The sequence below is a fragment of the Macrotis lagotis genome, chromosome X, assembly GCF_037893015.1.
Source record: "Macrotis lagotis isolate mMagLag1 chromosome X, bilby.v1.9.chrom.fasta, whole genome shotgun sequence".
Lineage (NCBI taxonomy): Eukaryota > Metazoa > Chordata > Mammalia > Peramelemorphia > Peramelidae > Macrotis > Macrotis lagotis.
In genome coordinates this window covers 251,063,854-251,081,876 of record NC_133666.1, presented here as the reverse complement: position 1 = coordinate 251,081,876, position 18,023 = coordinate 251,063,854, and the positions used below count along the sequence as shown (strand labels likewise).

The following is an 18,023-nucleotide window of genomic DNA, read 5'->3' as shown; positions in this document are numbered from 1 at the left end:
ATCAACCTCAATTCACCATACATACAAACACATTCATTTATAATTTGAGGTAAAGCTCTGTAAATTCTATAACAGTAAGATCTCTTGGATTTTCCTTTCTTTCCCTCAATACTGGGACTCAGGCCCTCATTACCATACAGCTTCGATTTTTATAGTAGCCAGCTGGTTGGTGTTCCAGCCTTAAGTCTCCTGCATCCTATCCACCCTCCATTCAAAAAGCATATCAGACAATATCTCTTCCTTTAAACTGTGGGCACCTTGAAGACTGACACTGGTTTTGTCCTACTTTGTGCCTGAAGAGTTTAACAAAGAGTTTAGCCAGCCCTTGAAAAGGCAATTAATAAATGCTAGTTGACTTGACTTATAGCTAGCATTTTTAAAGTCCTTTAACATTTGCAAAGCACTTTCCATACACTATCTCAGGTGATCTTTACACAACCTATAAAGTAAACATTTTACAGATAAGCAGATTAGAAACTGAGGCTAAGAGGTGAAGTGATTTACTCAGTCTTCATAAAATAGGAACTCTTGTTTTTTAAGACTGTCACATAACTCCTGTATTTCAATCAAAAATAGGGACCTGTGAGAGGAAGTCTAGATTCCTCTTCTATTGATACTGATTGGCTTCTGATTTGAATTAAAGAATTGCCTGGAGGAACTGAGAAGGTAATTAATCAATACTTTTCAAGAACTTATTTTTAGAAGTCTGGATTGGTGATGTTTGTCCTTTGTCCTAGAAGACCAAATCCTAAGGAAAGAGATTGCATGTGAATTGGATTGAGTGAGGAGCTGCTGTAACCAGATAGGAATCTGCACTACTGGAGATGGTCCTAGATGTGATATAATCAGTGTTAAGTGACTTGCCCAAGGTCACACAGTTAGTGAGTGATCAAAATTTGAACTCAAATCTTTAACTTCATGACTGGTGATCTACTCACTGTTCCATCCAGTGACTGCAGCTAGATGGCTCAGAATATAGAATACAAGCCACAATGAAGTCAGGAAGACTGTCTTCCTGAGTTCAAATGTGACCTCAGACATTTACCAGCTGTGTGACCTTGAGCAAGTCACTTAACCGTTTGACTCAGTTTCTTCATCTGTAAAATGAGTTAGAAAAAAAAAAGACAAACCATTTTTGTATCTTTGCAAAGAAAGCCACAAATGAAGTCTCAAAGAGTAGGACACTCCTGAAATGACAACAACAAAGATGGAAGACAATTTGAAATTAGACAAGTGACCTTGGGCCAATCAGGGTTAGTATCTGGGGCTACAAAGACAGAAATGAAACAGACCCTGCCCTTAAGGAGCTCCTGTTGCCTCTCCAAGTAGGTTGTTGCTGTTTTTTAGCTGTTTCAATTGTAACCAACTGTTTCTGATCCCATTTGGGTTTTTTTGGGGCAAAGATATAGTACTTTGCCATTTCCTTTTCCAGCTCTTTTTTACAGATGAGAAACTGAGACAAACAGGATTAAGTAACTTATCTGGGTCATACTACTGGTAAAGTGAGACCACATTTGAACACTGAAAGATGTTTTCCTGACTTCAGACCCAGCACTCTATCCACTGAGGCTCCTAGATGTCCCTTCCCTGGTAAAACATGTATTTAAAAATGAATATACATATAATACATACCAAATAAATAAAATACAAAACAATTTTGAGAAGAAAGACATCAGGCTATGACAGGTCCAGGTTCAGAAAAAAATTTCATCTAGAAAGTAATGTTTGAACTGAGTCTTGAAGGGAATCAGAGATTCTTTTTTGGAGAGTGTGATTTTTCTTTATTTTTTTTCCAATTACATGTAGTTTTCAACTTTTCTTTTTTTTGGTAAGATTTTGAGTTCCACATTTTTCTCCCTCTCTCGAGTAATCTGATATAGGTTATATATGTACAATTATGTTAAACATAGGAAATCAGGGATTCTGAGAAGTGTAGGATAAGTAGAGATTGTATTCTAGGTTTTGGAGGACTGAAAGTGGCAAGGCATAAGAAAGAGAAAGTGCTATGTATGAATACATAATTTGTGAGGGATGAGGATAGACCTAAGAGGAGAAAGTATACCAGGAGAAATAGAGTTCTAGTTTCAGATGTTGTAGAGAACTTAAGACAATACTAATGTCCCCCTTGTGTATGACTTGACTTTTTTTTTCCCCATCAATTCCACTCTCACACATGATGCTGGGCCCCAGAACAGTGAAACAATTTGGGACAATGAGCATACAATGAGTGGGCTACATGCTAGCATTTTGAAAAAGTAAACTAGAAAATATACATATGTATGATTGCATTAAATCCGGAAATATGTATATAACATGGAAATACAAGATGTGGAAAAATATGTGTATAAATATTAAATGTGAAACATGTATAAAAATGGAAATATATATATGGAAAATCAGTGTATAAATATTAAACATGTAAACATATCTATATATAAAACATGGAAATATATAACATGGGGAATGTGTGTATGAATATTCCACTTAGAAATGTTTACTTATTGAATTGGAATTACACGTGTGTTAAACCTGGAGATACACATATATATGTTTAAAAAATGGAAAATCTTTATGTGTAAATATGTATTTAAACCCAAGGTAAGTTAGAGGGTGATTACCCCAAGCATGTGAAAATTTCCCCCCAGCAGAATGAGCAGATGAAAATAGTTTATTCCAATAGTCATATGGAATGATTAGAGCTTGGTCAGACTTTGAAGATGCCAAGGTCATCCTCAGTATCCCTAGTTATTATTACTTTTCCCTTGAATTGCTCTGGAAGAGTGGACCTAAAAGACTGCTCAACTTTGCCTCCCTTAAGTCCAATTCATTCAAAGTCAAGACATCACCCTGTATATACAAATATATACATGTATGTACTGGAAACTGCATATATACACATGTTATTTATTATATATGTGTAACTTGGAAAATGTCTGTGTGTATGTAAATGCGTCTATACAGACATTTTGCTGGTGGAAGGCATCACATGCTTGGGGTAGACACCCTCTCACTTAACTTGGGGTTTAAGGTTTTAAATATACACATACAAATAAAACATTTTCCACATTTTAAATATAAATATTATGTATATGTGTATATACACATGTGGATATTTCAGTTTTAACACACATTTATTTTCACATTTAATATGTATACATCTATTTCTGAGTTTAATAATCATATACATTTTCCATATTATATAGGGCAGCTAGATGGAGTGGCAGATAGAGCACTGACCTTGGAGTCAGGATGGGAGCTCGAATCCAGCCTCAGACATTTACTAGCTGTGTGGCCTTGGGCGAGTCACTTACCCTGATTGTTTGGCATCTCCTGCTGTCCTGATTCCCATCTGGCCACCAGATGACTCTGGGGGAGAAAGTGAGGCTGGGACTTAGCACAGCACTCCTCACTCAAATCCAGTGTCATGGCATCACCTCCTTGATGTTGTGGTCTTCTTTGAGAATGAAGGACACCCATTACTGTGTTATATATTTCCCAGTTATATATACATGTTCCCATGTTTAATAGTTGCATGAATATTTTCCATATCATATACTTCCATACATGCATACATACACCTGGAAAGTGTGTGTATAAAAATTAAGCTTGATGATGATGTTTGTCTTTCCTTCTCAAAAGCCACGCTGTCAGGGAGGTGATGCCAGGACAGGCCTGTGAATTGGATTTGAGGGGAAGCCTCATTTTCTCCTCCAGAGCCATCTGGGTCCAAGTGACCAGATATGAATTAAAACGACGGGGGGCGGCTAGGTGGTACAGTGGATAGAGCACCGGCCCTGGAGTCAGGAGGACCTGAGTTCAAATCCGGCCTCAGACACTTAATAATTACCTAGCTATGTGGCCTTGGGCAAGCCCTGCAAAAATCTGGAATAAATAAAAAAATAAATAAAATACACACACATGTATAATAAATTATATGTATATATGCATATATACATATACATATATACATATATACATATATATGTATATATGTATATATATAAAATGACCGGATATGGTCAAGGTTCGGTGACTTGCCACGGTTATGAGGCTGCATGTGAACTCTCGGCCTCCTGACTCCCAGCCCAGCGCGCCATCCACAAGCTGCCCATTGGCAGCTAGGATGCCTAGGGGAAAAACATATACCCACATGGGTGCTATACACACACCCTCCCCGGGACAAATGACTTAGCTTGTGGAGGAAGAGAAATAGCCGTTCCGGGTCGCCGGGTCAGCCCCCTCGAGGGCAGGGCGGTTCCTGCCTTTCTCTGCCTCGCCCTTTCCCCACTTCCCACCACGTATCACGGTGCCGGGACACGCTCAAAGTCTCAGGAATTTTCAATGGGATCCGGGCAGTTAAGCGCTGGCCACGCCTTTTATGCCTCCCCCCCCCCTCGCCCAATGCTTCCGGGTCACTTTGGACAGCAAAGTCCCCGGCGCTGCCGCCGGTCTCCGGGGAAGGGGGCGGGGCGGCGAAGTGTCAGCCCCCCCCGCCACGTGAGTAACGCCGAGCTCGGCCCGGCCCCTAGCCCCGCCCTCCCGTCGAACGTCCTGCCGGGATCGCCAAGGAAACGCATTCTCGGAGGAACCCGCGGCCGACCAATGAGGGGCGAGGGAACGCGACGAACTGGCCAATGAGCGCGGAGCTGCGCGGGGTTTAAACCTCAGGCTGGGCCGCGGCTGCCACTGCGTGCTGGGAGGAACGGCTGCTGCCGCGCCCGCTTCCCCTGCGCTCCCGGCAGCTAGGCCGGGCCGGCCCGGGCGTTTCTTGGGCTCCTGTGCGTGCGTGTGTCCGTGTGTGTCCGTGTGTGTGTGTGCGTGTGCGCGTGCGTGTGTCTTTGTTGTCAGCTGCCCCGGAAAGGCCATGGCGCTCCGCGTTACCAGGGTGAGTGGTGGGGGGCGGTGGAACGGCGCCCCTAACCCGTCCCCCCCCCCCGGCTCAGCCCCCGCTTAGAAGGGTCACCGTGGGCGCGGGGTGGGGGCGGAGCGGGGCGCCCCTCGGGGCTCCGGGAAAAGGGGCGGGGGAAGGGGAGAGAACCTCGTTTTTTCCAAAATCCCAGAGATAAAAAAGTGGATTAAAAGTGGAAAGTGGGTTAGGGACGTTGAAGCCGGGCCCAGGAGCCCCCCCCCCCCGGCGGCCCTGTGCCCCGGGCGGTGAAGGCCCTTCCTCCACGCAGATGGGGGTAGGACGGGGATGGCAGCCCAGTGACGGGGGGAGGGGCAGCAAAGGGTCTCCTGGCCCCTCTCCCGAATCCAGCCTTTCTCGATTGAACTCTATATACAGTTACAACTTTAATCATTTTTGGCCCTATAACCATTTTTGCCTTGTTTTAAAGTAATTTTTTGGTTCCCTTTGCAGAACATGAAGATAAATGCTGAGAATAAACTGAAGGGTGGTAATGTCCCAGTTGCCAAAAGGGTGCCGGCATCCACCGCCGCCTCCAAGCCCGGGCTGAGGCCTAGAACGGCCCTGGGTGACATTGGCAACAAAGTGTGTGAGCAGCAGCAGGCACCTCCTTCCAAAATATCACTGAAAAAGGTAACTCCCTTACTTCTCTTCCTACCAGTGGATCTTCCTTTTCCAACTGTAAATCCTTCTTTTTTGTCTCTTCTTTCCAGGAAGCCAAAGCTCCCGTAGCAAAAGTAGTGGCTAAAAAAGCCCCCAAACCAGTAGAAAAGATGCCTGTGCCTGAGCCTGTTAAGGAAGAGAAATTAACTCCTGAGCCTAATAAGGTAGCCAATTCCAAAAGACAGCATTTCTTTGATTGATGTTTCCACATGATTTAGATTCCAGTCAAATGAATTGCCTTGACAAGGCATAGACAGAAACCCTGTTGATTTGCATACCGTCTCTTTTGAAGAGCATCTTTCCAATGTTGGAACATTTCCTTAAAGTTACTGAGTTTCTATTGGCTATACTATATTTAAGTGCAGGTAGGTTGTGGGGTGCATAGAACCTGGAGACTGGAAGATCTGACTTCAAATGCAACATCATACAGTTATTAAATAGGGGGCCGCTAGGTGGCGCAGTGGACAACACCAGCCCTGGAGTCAGCCTCAGACACTTAATAATGACCTAGCTCTGTGGCCTTGGACAAGCCACTTAACTCCATTGCGTTAAAAAAAAAACTAAAAAAAATTGTTCAATCCTGAGCAAGTCACTTAATCCCTCTTTGCCTCTATTCTTAGTCAGTAAAATGGATACATAATGGAGAAGGAAATAGCAAACCAGTTCATTATCTTTATCTTTGCCAGGAAAACCCAAATGGGGTCACAAAGAGTAAGATATGACTGAAAAAACTGAACAAATCACATTGTTTTGTATGAGCCATTTTTAGGGATTGTTTTTGTAGCAGTGATGTGAATTGTTCCTGAACAATATAAACAGGATCCAGAATTAGAATTCTTCCTGCGTACGGACAGGGAAGAAGAAAGGAAAGAAAAACTAAAATCCTGCCTTCTATTCAAATCAACAATGCCTTTCCTACTAACAGGGTCTGTCCAATCTTTTAACTCTTGGACCTCATCTCCCAACAAAACCCCCTCAAAGACTGCATAAATAAACTTTTTTTTGTTTTGTTTTGTTTTTGCAAGGCAACGGGGTTAAGTGGCTTGCCCAAGGCCACACAGCTAGGTAATTAATTATTAAGTGTTTGAAGTCAGATTTGAACCCAGGTATTCCTGACTCCAAGGCTGGTGCTCTATCCACTGCACCACCTAGCCGCCCCTCCAAGTTTACTTTTGGTGATGATGATCAAATGACACAGTAATTGAATACTTCCATTGTGTCAACAAGAAAAAGCCCAGAATGTTTCATATTTGCTTCTAGTTGTGTTTAAATCTGGAATCAACAAACTTGTGGCTTTTGTAAAACCAGTCCACATTTGATACATTATTAGTCCAGGAGATACTGCTGAAGAATTCAGATTGAAGATTTTTTTTTTTGTGAGGAGCAAAGCACATAGAGACATCCATGTAGCAATAGCTTCTTGAGTGGGTGGATAACTAATCAGAAAATCAACCTTCATATTGATACATATGTATATATACATAGCACTACAGTTTTAATTCCAAGAGCTTTCTGTTAACCAGGTGGATTCTCCATCCCCAATGGAAACATCTGGGTGTGCACCTGCAGAAGAGTTTCTGTGCCAAGCTTTTTCTGATGTCATACTCGCAGTGAAAGATGTTGATGCAGAGGATACAGCTGATCCAAATCTTTGTAGTGAATATGTGAAAGATATTTATTGTTATCTTAGACAACTTGAGGTTAGTACTCTTATTGGAATCTTCCTAAACAAACTTCCTGTTACTTTTATTTTTAAAATATTTTTTAGTAAGGCCTATTAAAGTTTACCTAATAAGTCTGTGAATAACTAGCATTTAGATGATGAACTTTTTTTTAACTATTTAGCAATAAATGACCTTCCTGGTTACAGTTGTCTCCTGTGTTCTAGATACTCTGCTTCATGAAATATAATTTCAAAAGACAATTTACTTTTTTTTACATGCAGGAAGAGCAGTCAATTAAACCAAAATACCTTGTGGGTCAAGAAGTCACTGGAAACATGAGAGCCATCCTAATTGACTGGTTGGTACAAGTGCAAATGAAGTTCAGGTTGCTACAGGAGACTATGTACATGACTGTGGCCATTATTGACCGATTTATGCAGGTGAGCATAGATAATCCTTAGATGGGTGCTGAGTGTTGATCTCTTGAAAAACCTATGAAGTTGCCATTTGAGAGAGTTTTCCTAATTCCCTGGAATTGTCTCTGTTAAAACATGAAATATAATACAAATGCAATCTTGTGGATGAAAGACTGACCTTGGATTCAGGAAGATTGGAGTTTGAACTATCTCAATGCTAACTGTGAGACCATAGGCATGTTCTTTTAACTTGCTGAACCTCAGTTTCCTCACTTGTAAAATAAGTGTGATGTTTGAGCACTTATATATTATTATATAATACACATAAGCCCTCAGGAGTTGTTTTTGTGCTTAAATGAAGTACTTTCTAAATCCTAAATAATGTAAATATCAGTATTACTATCCCATCATAATTTAGATGACATTTATATAGGGTGATAAATATACATTTTCATTTGAACCCCAAAACAAGCCTGTGAGATAGATTTTATTCCCATTTTTCTGTTGAGAAACATGAAACTTGGAGGTTGAGTGAAGTGACTTCCTCTTGATTACATAGCTAGTGTGTCTGAGGCCAGGATTCCAAGCTGGTTCTTCTGATTCTAGATATAACATTCTTTCTACTTACTCCACCACATTCTGTTCAAATATGTAAAATTCAATGCTTTAAAATAATTTAAGAACTTTCAACTTGCTTTGTGACTGAACTTTCTCTTTTCAGATCCTATAAAGCTTAAGCTACTCTTTATGCTTATAATAATAATAGGAAGATTACGAGAGAGGTTTTTGTAATGTCTGTTTTTGACATTAGTGTAGAGGAGTGTCTCAGGTTTCTTCAAATGGGTTAGTGACTAAAAACAGTATTCTAATGACTATTAATTCTAAATCAAATGTCTACCAAAGCCCACCAATAGTGGTTTCTCATTCATGTTCATCTTCTGGCCAGACTGGGAATTTGAAGGGGGAAAGGGAAAATGTTTCTCTTAAGTTCCTCAGAAGTGGTCCATGAAGGAGCTACCTGTCATGAAGAGAAGCTTGTTTGCATTACATTCATTTGGCAGCCACTCTCATTTCAGTCCCTAAACTTCATGGTTCAATCTTGCAGGATAATAGTGTGCCTAAGAAACTGCTGCAGCTGGTGGGTGTTACTGCCATGTTCATTGCCAGCAAATATGAAGAGATGTACCCACCTGAAATTGGGGACTTTGCCTTTGTAACTGACCACACATACAGTAAGCACCAGATTCGGCAGATGGAAATGAAGATTTTAAAAGCTTTAGATTTCAGTCTGGGTCGTCCTTTACCCTTGCACTTTTTACGCCGAGCATCTAAGGTTGGAGAGGTGAGTTGAATCTTTGATGAGCAAGGAAGGGTTATAGAGATATGAAGGTTGATAGTTGCTATCATGAGGGGAGAAGGCCAATTTAGCTGAACATTGAACCTCCTATATGAAAGAAAGTATATTCAGACTCTAAAGGCAGGATGATCCCTGTAAAATGCTTTAAAGGTAGCAAGATGATCTCAAATGATCCCATAAAATTGGAAGATGAGAAACTTCCTGACAGAACAACTGGGTTTTAGCTTCAGGAGCTTGTGCCTATTCCAAACACAGCTATAGATTATATGATAATCACTGGGAAACCAATGAAAGGATTGCTGTGGAATGAACTTGGCTTTTTTTATACTTACACAGACCAGGCTTGGGAAGCCTAAGGCATTGGGAGATGTAGAAGACAGGAAATTATAGAAGTTTAAGATCTTAGAGATGAAACATTTTTGGGCACTGATCAGGTCTCATGATGGCAAGAAGGTGATTGGATCTGATGTGAAGCATTGTCTGGTCTAAAGACAACAAGATACAGAAGATTTTGTGCTTTCTCATCATTCAGAACAATTGAAAACAGGGGCTGAATGTCCCAAAATCAATTTTAATTTAATTCAGGGCATGGTTTTTGGGAACTTTAGAGATTGTACTGGTAAGGCAGATGGCAAGAAGACAGTTGTGTAGACAGTTATGTGGGGTCTTGCATTGACCTGGTATTGATTGGTGGGTTATAGTAATGGAAGTTTAAAGTCTAGATTTGTGGGGGTCATTTTCTTTGGGTGGAGTTTGATACTTTTCTTAAATCAAATAGTTTCCAAGCAAGTTTAATGAACTCTTCCCCAAGAAGAAAATGACTTCTCATTCCCAGGTTGACATTGAACAGCACACCTTAGCCAAATACCTGATGGAACTCACAATGGTGGATTATGATATGGTCCACTTCCCTCCTTCCCAGATTGCAGCAAGTGCATTTTGCTTGGCATTGAAGGTCCTTGATAATGGTGAATGGGTAAGTCCTGTGAGCTTCACCTTAAACTTGAGTGAATTTCTTGGTACTTGTATTTTTTGTTGAGACTTTTCAGCCTGTAAATCTGTTAAGGCCACAGACTGGTTTAAAAAGTAAATACTAAGATACTGTTCCTTCTGATTTCACTCCGAAAGCAAATGAGATAGAGACTTGAAGAAATGAGGATTTTTTTAAAAGAATTTCATTAGCAAGTACAAACATGGTCATGGATTTCTAGGTGGCAGTTTTTATTTGATGAAAAGTGGAGATTAGCATTTAAAAATCTCCTAATTGAATAATATAAGCTAGCATCTATATAGTGCTTACCTATTGCATATCAGGCCCTGTGCAAAGTGCTTTACAACTATTTTCTTATTCGATATGCTGACTCATAGACTCCAACTCTGCAACACTACATGTCTTATACGGAGGATGCCCTTCTTCCTGTAATGCAGCATATGGCTAAGAATGTGATCCTAGTGAACCGGGGGCTTACAAAGCACATGGTAAGTGGAAATGGGTATTTCTGTTAAGTCAAAAGATAATTGTGCTAGAGAAAATTGTATTTTAAAAAGAAAAAGCTTTAGGTTGTTTTTTTTTATATGCAGTTATCAGATCTATACTGGTTGATTTTCCTTAATTTTCTTTTTTTAATTCTTTCAGGCTATCAAGAATAAGTATGCCAGCACTAAGCATGCAAAGATCAGCACTATTGCACAACTGAATTCTGTAGTAATTCAGGATCTAGCCAGGCCACTCACAAAAGTGTAAATCTTTATCTTTATAGTAAAATCTACAATGAGATTGGCACCATGTGCCATTTTGTACATATTATAGCTCCCAAATATTTGTCATAATAAAGTTTTCTTTTGTCCCTTTTACTTTTATGTGTTAACTTTTTTAATGTCAGTCTTCCCAAAAGCATTTTAGGGATTGTTTGTTCAGGTTAGACCTAAAGCAGGTAAAGGTTGAGTCAACCTGGAATTTGTGTTCAGACTAATGAGTAAAACAATTAAGTGCTATGCCTGCCATATCAAAGGTAAAGGAGGTCTATAGGCTGATATAATTAAAAATTCAAAGAAGAGATCTGTCCCCTCCCTCCCTTTAGAAAATTTTTTTTCATTGTTATATTGTCAAATAAAGGAAGATTTTAAACTAGCAAATTGTAAATCTTCTGGTTTCATGCTGAAACACTGTTGTATTCAGTTGATTTCCTTATTGGTAGATATTCCTTACTGCCTTCAAAGCTGTCTGTTTGCCTCCATTTCACCATCCATGCCATCTGCCCTAGATTCTCTCAACTCTTCCTTCTTAAGATTTTCTTGTATATCAAAAGTTCTTAACCTGTGTCGTGACTGTGTCTTTAGCAGTCTTTTGATGTGTATAATAAAATGCATACCTTACAAAGGAAATTGTTGAAATATAGTTATCAAAATATTTTAAAATAACTTTATAGGCCCCAGGCTAAGAACTCTTAATATATCTTCACAAATCTTCCTAATTCACCCTCTGTCATTTTTATCTCCAGATCCTTTTCCTCATTCTCTACCTCCTTTTTTCTCCAATCCATATTCAAACTACTTGGGGTTTATACCACAAATTATCGAATCAAAGAGCCCACTTGAACACTTCTGTCCACTTCCACAGTATCACATGATCCTACTTGTCCTTTCTTTGACCTCTCTTCAGTGACTTATCTTTTCCTTAAATGTTGCTATCCTACCCAGAATTGTCAGCGTTTTCTCATCTGACTTCAATTAGCACCTATTTATCAGCCCTTCATTACAGCCTGCTGAATATCACCAGAAATCTTGCCAGATCAGGCCTAAACTTAAAACTAAAACTTCACCCACTTTCTCTAAACCTGTTCTTTCAGATTTTTCTTATTTCTGATAAGCATAAGAACTTTACCCCATCTATCTGACTTCTTTACCCACTTCCTATCCAAATTTTGTGAATTCTAATTCTCAAAATGTCCCTGCTGCTGCTGCACTTAATTCAGCTCCTTTTAATCTTTAACTAATTTGATTTCAGATACTACCCTTAATTGGTTTCTCTGCTTTCCTCTACTATAGCACTACCACAGTAATCTTCCCACCTACAACTGTGATCTGTCTCTTCAGTAAGTTTCCTCTTTGTCTCTAGATTGTTGTACATCATTTACTGCTATAGCTTTACACTGACTTCCTATTTCAGTATCTTCCTGATTTTAATTTGTGCTGTTCTCATTTTTGATAATACTTAAATATCAGAAGCCAATGCTAGTGTTTCCATAAAGCCTGTAAACAGAATTTTCAACATAATTTGTATGAGCAGAATGATTTGTATATAGGATTGGAGATCAAATTCTGCCTTCAAAATAGTTATGGGATTTTGACTCAGACTTGCCGAACAAAATGGAGATGATACCTAATAATACTTAAGAGTATTTGGCAAACCTTGATGTTTTCTAGTACTACTGATCACTCTTTTTTTTGTCAATTATTTACAAGTTTTATCTTGAGGGGAGAGATTGTCATATGTTATAGAAAGCTCCAGAGTTTTGAGTCCTGGGCTCTGATCTTTATTACTAGTTGTGAAACTCAGTTGTTTTTTTTTTATAAGCCAATAGAAATGTTTTCTTATACCCTTCCTATCTCCCACATTGCACTGCTGGGACAAAAAAAATTTCTTGAAGCAAATATGCATAGTTTAGCAAAACAGATTTCCTCCTTGACTGTTCAAAAAAAACGCATGTTTTGTTCTTTATACTGAATCCATCACCTGTCAGAAGGTGGATAGCTGGCTTTCATCAGATTTTGGGAATCATGAGTAATCATTTGTTTTAATCAAGTTCTTAGAACTTTCAGAATTTGTTCTTACAGGATTATTATCAGGTATTCATCATTCCTCATTCATTTGTACAAGAATTGTTTTATAAGATTGATAAGTTGTTCTTTGGTTCTACTCATTTCACACTATATTAGTTGATAAAAGTTTTCCCAAGTCTCTTTGAAAACATCTATTTTCTCATTTTTGAAAGAGCACGATAGCATTTCATTATAGTCTTTTACACTATAGTTCAGTTTTTCCCCAGGTAATGGGGGATTTTCTTTGAGTTTCTAGATTGTTTTTCCTCCTGCAATAAAAACTGTAAATATTTTTGTAAATATAGGATCTTTTCTTTTTTCTTTGATCTCTTTAAGGTGCTAGAGTATAGGCTTGTCATCTTTGCCAATCTGATGGTTGTATGATGAAATCCTGAAACTGTTTTAGTTCATATTTCTCTAATAATGTTTTGAATCATTAAAAAAATACAGCTTTACATAACCTGTTGAAATTGTTTGACCATTAAATCAGGTGGGAAATGGTTCTGTTTTCATAAATTTAAATCAGTTTTTCTTATTGTCTTGGAAATGTGAAACTAATAAATTACTGTTTGTTTTTTTATGTGTAAGTATGGAAACATTTACAGTTTAGAAACCTCAAAGGTTTATTATAAGGAGAATGTTCTGTAAACCCAAAAGTACTAAAGAAATGTGAGTTCTTTGTATACTCCACAGTACCTTGCATCCTACAGATGCTCAATAAAGGTCAAGTGAATAAATTACTGATTTCTTTGTTTGCTAAGAATAGAGATACTGGCAAATTCATCTTATTAGGAAAGTATCAGAAATGTGTAAATTCTTAAGATCAAAGAAATGAGCAAGCATAAAGATCCCCTTGTTTTGGGGAGGAAAAAAAACTTGCATAGATTTGTTGTAATATTGTAATATATTGCATTTTACACAATCCTTTGGGAAAGATTTATGGTGGTATGTATGTTTTAGTATGATTACTGGTTTAGGAATTATTGAAGAGAGCAGCTATCTGCTTCATTACTTTTGATGGAATAAGTTGCAAATAAGCAAAGTCTTTATTTAAAGCTGTCTTTAGATTTTCCAGTCACTCTAGTATTCCCCAAACTCCCATGTAAACACTCAGACCAAAGCTTTTGCTCACCAACCTTAGTTTCAGACAACACAAGAAGGCTTTAGAAGTGCAAAGGTTCAATTAATGCCTTCTTAATTAAGACTTTTGAATTCTGTTGTATAATTTCATTTGTTCAATGTTTCAAATACTGTAAGAGAATCAAATGTTTCTGGTATTCTGTACTTTGCAGTGCAGCTTCAACAATTAAAAAAATGGTCATCATCTAGGTTTTTAAGAGTAAAGATGGTGATGCTTTTAAGGATATATATATAGCACAATGTATTGATTTCTTGTATGTTTAACTTATAATTTGCAAATGGCCACGTAAAATATAACCTATTTGTTCCAGAATGATGTAAGCATGGTCATTCCTAATAAAATAATCTAGAACAGACTTTACTGCCTAAAGCTAGTTTTTACTTGTAGAACCAGCTGCTTGACACTGGCTCCCCTTTTACTTCCACCTACAGCATCTTCTTGACAAATAAGACCTGATTCCAAGTCTAACTAAAAAATTTTACCAATTAACAGTTCAGTTAGGTTTCCCAAAAAAACTGTTCATACCAAAAAGATTAAGGTCATTCAACACTTTGAGTTTTACAATCTTGTCACCAAGTAAGGAAATAACATCAACTCCCAAGTTGTCCTGAAGCCATCCCAAAACTTCCGCCAAGTTCTTGAACTTCACATCCCCAGTTTTCCCTTTTCTCATCAATCTGCTGTCCTTGAATGTCAGCACACTAAGTCCTCTGATGCCAATCTTTTTTCTTTTTTTTTTGATAAATTCTCTATTGTGCATATTTTGATTATTTTTTTACTTATTTTTGTTTAATAATTCATTCCATTTTTTGAGAAAGCAATGTGGAATCATGTCAAAGTATTTTAAATGTCCATACCTTTTGACCCTGAGGTTCCATTACTAGATCTGTATTCTAAGGAGGCATACAAAAAGATTACAAGTATTCCAGACTACTATTTGTGGTAGCAAAGAACTGGAAATTAATTAGATGTTCATAGATTAGAGAATGACTTAGCAAATTGTGGTACCTGAATGAAATGAAACATTGTTATAATATGACAGGGGCGGCTAAGTACTGGCCCTGGAGTCAGGGAGACCTGAGTTCAAATCTCACCTCAGAATCAAATTTTAAGAAAAAAAGAATTGGAGAAGTTTAAGAAGATGTAATCTGAATTGATGCAAAGGGAAATACACAGAGTCAGGAAAACTATATATACAATGTCTATAACAATTTGAATAGAAAGAAAACAAATACAGCAGATTGAATGCTGTGAAACTGCAATGCCTAAGCTTGACCCCAAAAAAAGAGACTGAAAAAATACTTCCTGTTGCATCTTTATGGGAATTGCAAGTTGCATGTGATGTTGAGTCTTTTGAGGTATTTTTTTTCTATTATATAACTTGTATTCTTTGTAAAAAGAGATGGGAAGAAAGGGGAAGAAGGGAAGAAAATCTATGATGTACAAACAAAACATCAAATACTTTAAAAAATATTAGCCACTGATGTAATCAGGATTTTTTATTATGTAGTATAGGTCTGAAATCATTATTCACAGTACTTTATAATCTCTGCTAAATTTATGGCAGAGCACTGAATTAAAGTCAGAAAATCCTGAACACATTCTTCTTTCAGCTATATACTGACTGTAAAACCTTGGAAAAATCATTAAAATGAGGGGGCAGGTTTCAATGACCTCTGAGGTCCCTTCTAGCTCTAAATCAACTTGAAATATTTTTGGTCTTTTATAAGACTCTATTATCTATTTTCTATTCCTTTATCAGGTAGCTTTAAAATTTGCCTTTTCTGAGTAGTATTTTGAAATCTTATATTCCCCTTGATGATGTTATCAACTCATAATGTTATCTGCTCCTTTCACTTTGGATTGATCAGTTCAAACCTGTCTACCAAGGTCTTTCTGAATCTTCCTCCCAAAACTCTAAATTCAGTGCCTTTGTTTTACAATTTTCCTAAACTCTGGGTAGAATTTGGTAAATACTCACCATTACTAAAATTTTTTAGTAATTAGTTTAACAAAATTAGTTTCAGTGCTACGATAAATATGGACAGAAAAGTGACAGAATTAAAAAATTAAAAAGGTTTATTTTCATTTTATTTTTAATTTAAGCAATAAAACAAGCACTTTCAAAACCTGTTTTAAAAAATTTAGTTTTTAAAAATGTTTACACATGGAACTGCAATTTTAGTATATACAACACAATTCATTTTAAATATGAGTATTTTAAATTTAAACATATAAATTTTCCTTTTTTTCCTTCCCCTGGAGATGGCTACCATTAGACTAGACTACACACACACACACACACACACACACACACACACACACACACACGATTGTATGTATACAAAAATGCATATATATGAAATGTTCTTCATATCTATCAGTTCTTTCTCTGAATGTAGATAGCATCTTTATCTCTGGTTAATTTAGGTATTTATAATTAAACGATTTAATCACTTAAGTTGTTCTTAATATATCTGTTACTATATACAACATTATCTTGCCTCTACTTTTTTTGTTCAATATTTCATACAAATCTGTTTTTTTAAGATAATTTTCCACCAATAAAAGAGCTGTTAATAAATGTTTTAAACACATAGATTCTTTTCCCCCTAATTATCTTTGGAAATAGACCCAGTAGTGGTATTACTGAGTCAAAGGGCAGTTTAATAACTCCTTAGGCAGAATTCTAGATTGCTTTCCAAAATGGTTGGCTCAGTTCACAGTTCCACCAACAATGAATTAGTGTTCCAATTTTACCACATCCCCTCCAGCATTTGTTACTTTTTCCTTCAATCATTTTAACCAGTTTCATAGATGTAAAATGATATCTCAGTTTGAAAGTTTCAACAGGATGATAAAGAACTTGATCTGAAAATTGTCAGGGCTAATTTCTTTTTATTCCTTTTTTTTTCAGTTCTGAATTCTTCCTGCTCTTCCCTCCCTCCCTCATTGAGAAAGTAAGAAAAACAATACCCATTACAAATTATGTGGTCAAGCAAAACATTTGCTCATTATCCATGTCCAAAAAATAAAATAAACCTCAGTTTGAACTCTACGTCTATCACCTAAACCTGATCCTGAGTTCTCTGGATCTGTGGTTGGCTCCATTGCATTGATCAGTTCCTAAGTCTAAGTTGTTCATCTTTAATTTCTATTATTCTATTAATTATTCTCCTGATTCTGCTCATTTCACTTTGCATCAGTGCAAGGTTTTGCAAGGTTTGCTTCCAAGTTTTTTTTTTTGAAACTTCATTCTCAAGGTCAATTTCTATAGGACTGTCATAGACAAGTTTTTAATATCAAATCCTTGCTGATACTAATGAATGAGTTTCACAGTAAGATTTATTTAAATAAACAACACTTCTCTAACCAAGTTTGACAAAACTGTTGTCCATATTACCTATTTCATGTACTAATATTAATGATTACAATATATTTTCCACATTGTAAAGTAACAAAGAAGTTCATTCATGACTGCATTGCAGGTGGAAAATTCAGTAATCAACTCAGTGGGAACTTAATGTATTTTTTCCAACTGTAATAATGCCATTATTTATTTGCTATATAAGTCTTTGTTGTAATTTCATAGAATGAATTCCTTCAAAGCCAGAATCCTCGGTTCATGTATCAGTGTGTCATCATTCTAGCCTTGAATATCATCAACCAATCAAATGAGAATAGAAACAAAGTGAGGACTTATCAAGAAAAACATACTTCATTTTAGCCAAAAGTCCTATAATAGACTTAGCTAACTCAGTTGAGTGAAATTCATAGAATTTATATAGTAAATTCACTTAAATATCCCTGTAACACCTCTGTCCAAGGTACTACATACCAAATTCAATAGCAGTGGGATATAATCCACGGTCTCTTGGAGGCTATTTTTGTAGTCCTTGAGGTAAGAGCATCCAGGTAATAGAGAAAAGTGAAAAGAGGGTCAGAGTGCTATAGGGCTTCAGAGGATATAGAGATTATAAAACTAAATCTCTGTGGAATCAACATACTTGACTCATATTCCATATTCAGGAAGAGAATTTTTTTACCTTTTTTT

At 37.3% G+C, this 18,023-nt stretch overlaps 1 protein-coding gene across 3 annotated transcripts; it reads left to right on the top strand.

Moving 5' to 3' along the window:
• Nucleotides 1-4,637: 4,637 nt before the first annotated feature.
• Nucleotides 4,638-17,038, top strand: CCNB1 (cyclin B1). 3 transcript variants are annotated; one of them, XM_074201288.1, is made up of 9 exons: nucleotides 4,638-4,885; nucleotides 5,360-5,539; nucleotides 5,620-5,733; nucleotides 7,093-7,269; nucleotides 7,515-7,673; nucleotides 8,755-8,991; nucleotides 9,842-9,982; nucleotides 10,375-10,485; nucleotides 16,887-17,038. In XM_074201288.1, the coding sequence occupies exons 1-9, from the start codon at nucleotides 4,865-4,867 to the stop codon at nucleotides 16,890-16,892; spliced, it is 1,146 nt and encodes a 381-aa protein (XP_074057389.1). In that variant the 5' UTR covers nucleotides 4,638-4,864; the 3' UTR covers nucleotides 16,893-17,038. The 3 variants fall into 3 exon arrangements, with proteins under 3 accessions (XP_074057389.1, XP_074057387.1, XP_074057388.1); XM_074201286.1 differs by lacking the exon at nucleotides 16,887-17,038 and adding an exon at nucleotides 10,643-10,860 and having other exon boundaries at nucleotides 4,640-4,885; XM_074201287.1 differs by lacking the exons at nucleotides 4,638-4,885; nucleotides 16,887-17,038 and adding exons at nucleotides 5,041-5,183; nucleotides 10,643-10,860.
• The last annotated feature ends 985 nt before the right edge of the window (nucleotides 17,039-18,023 follow it).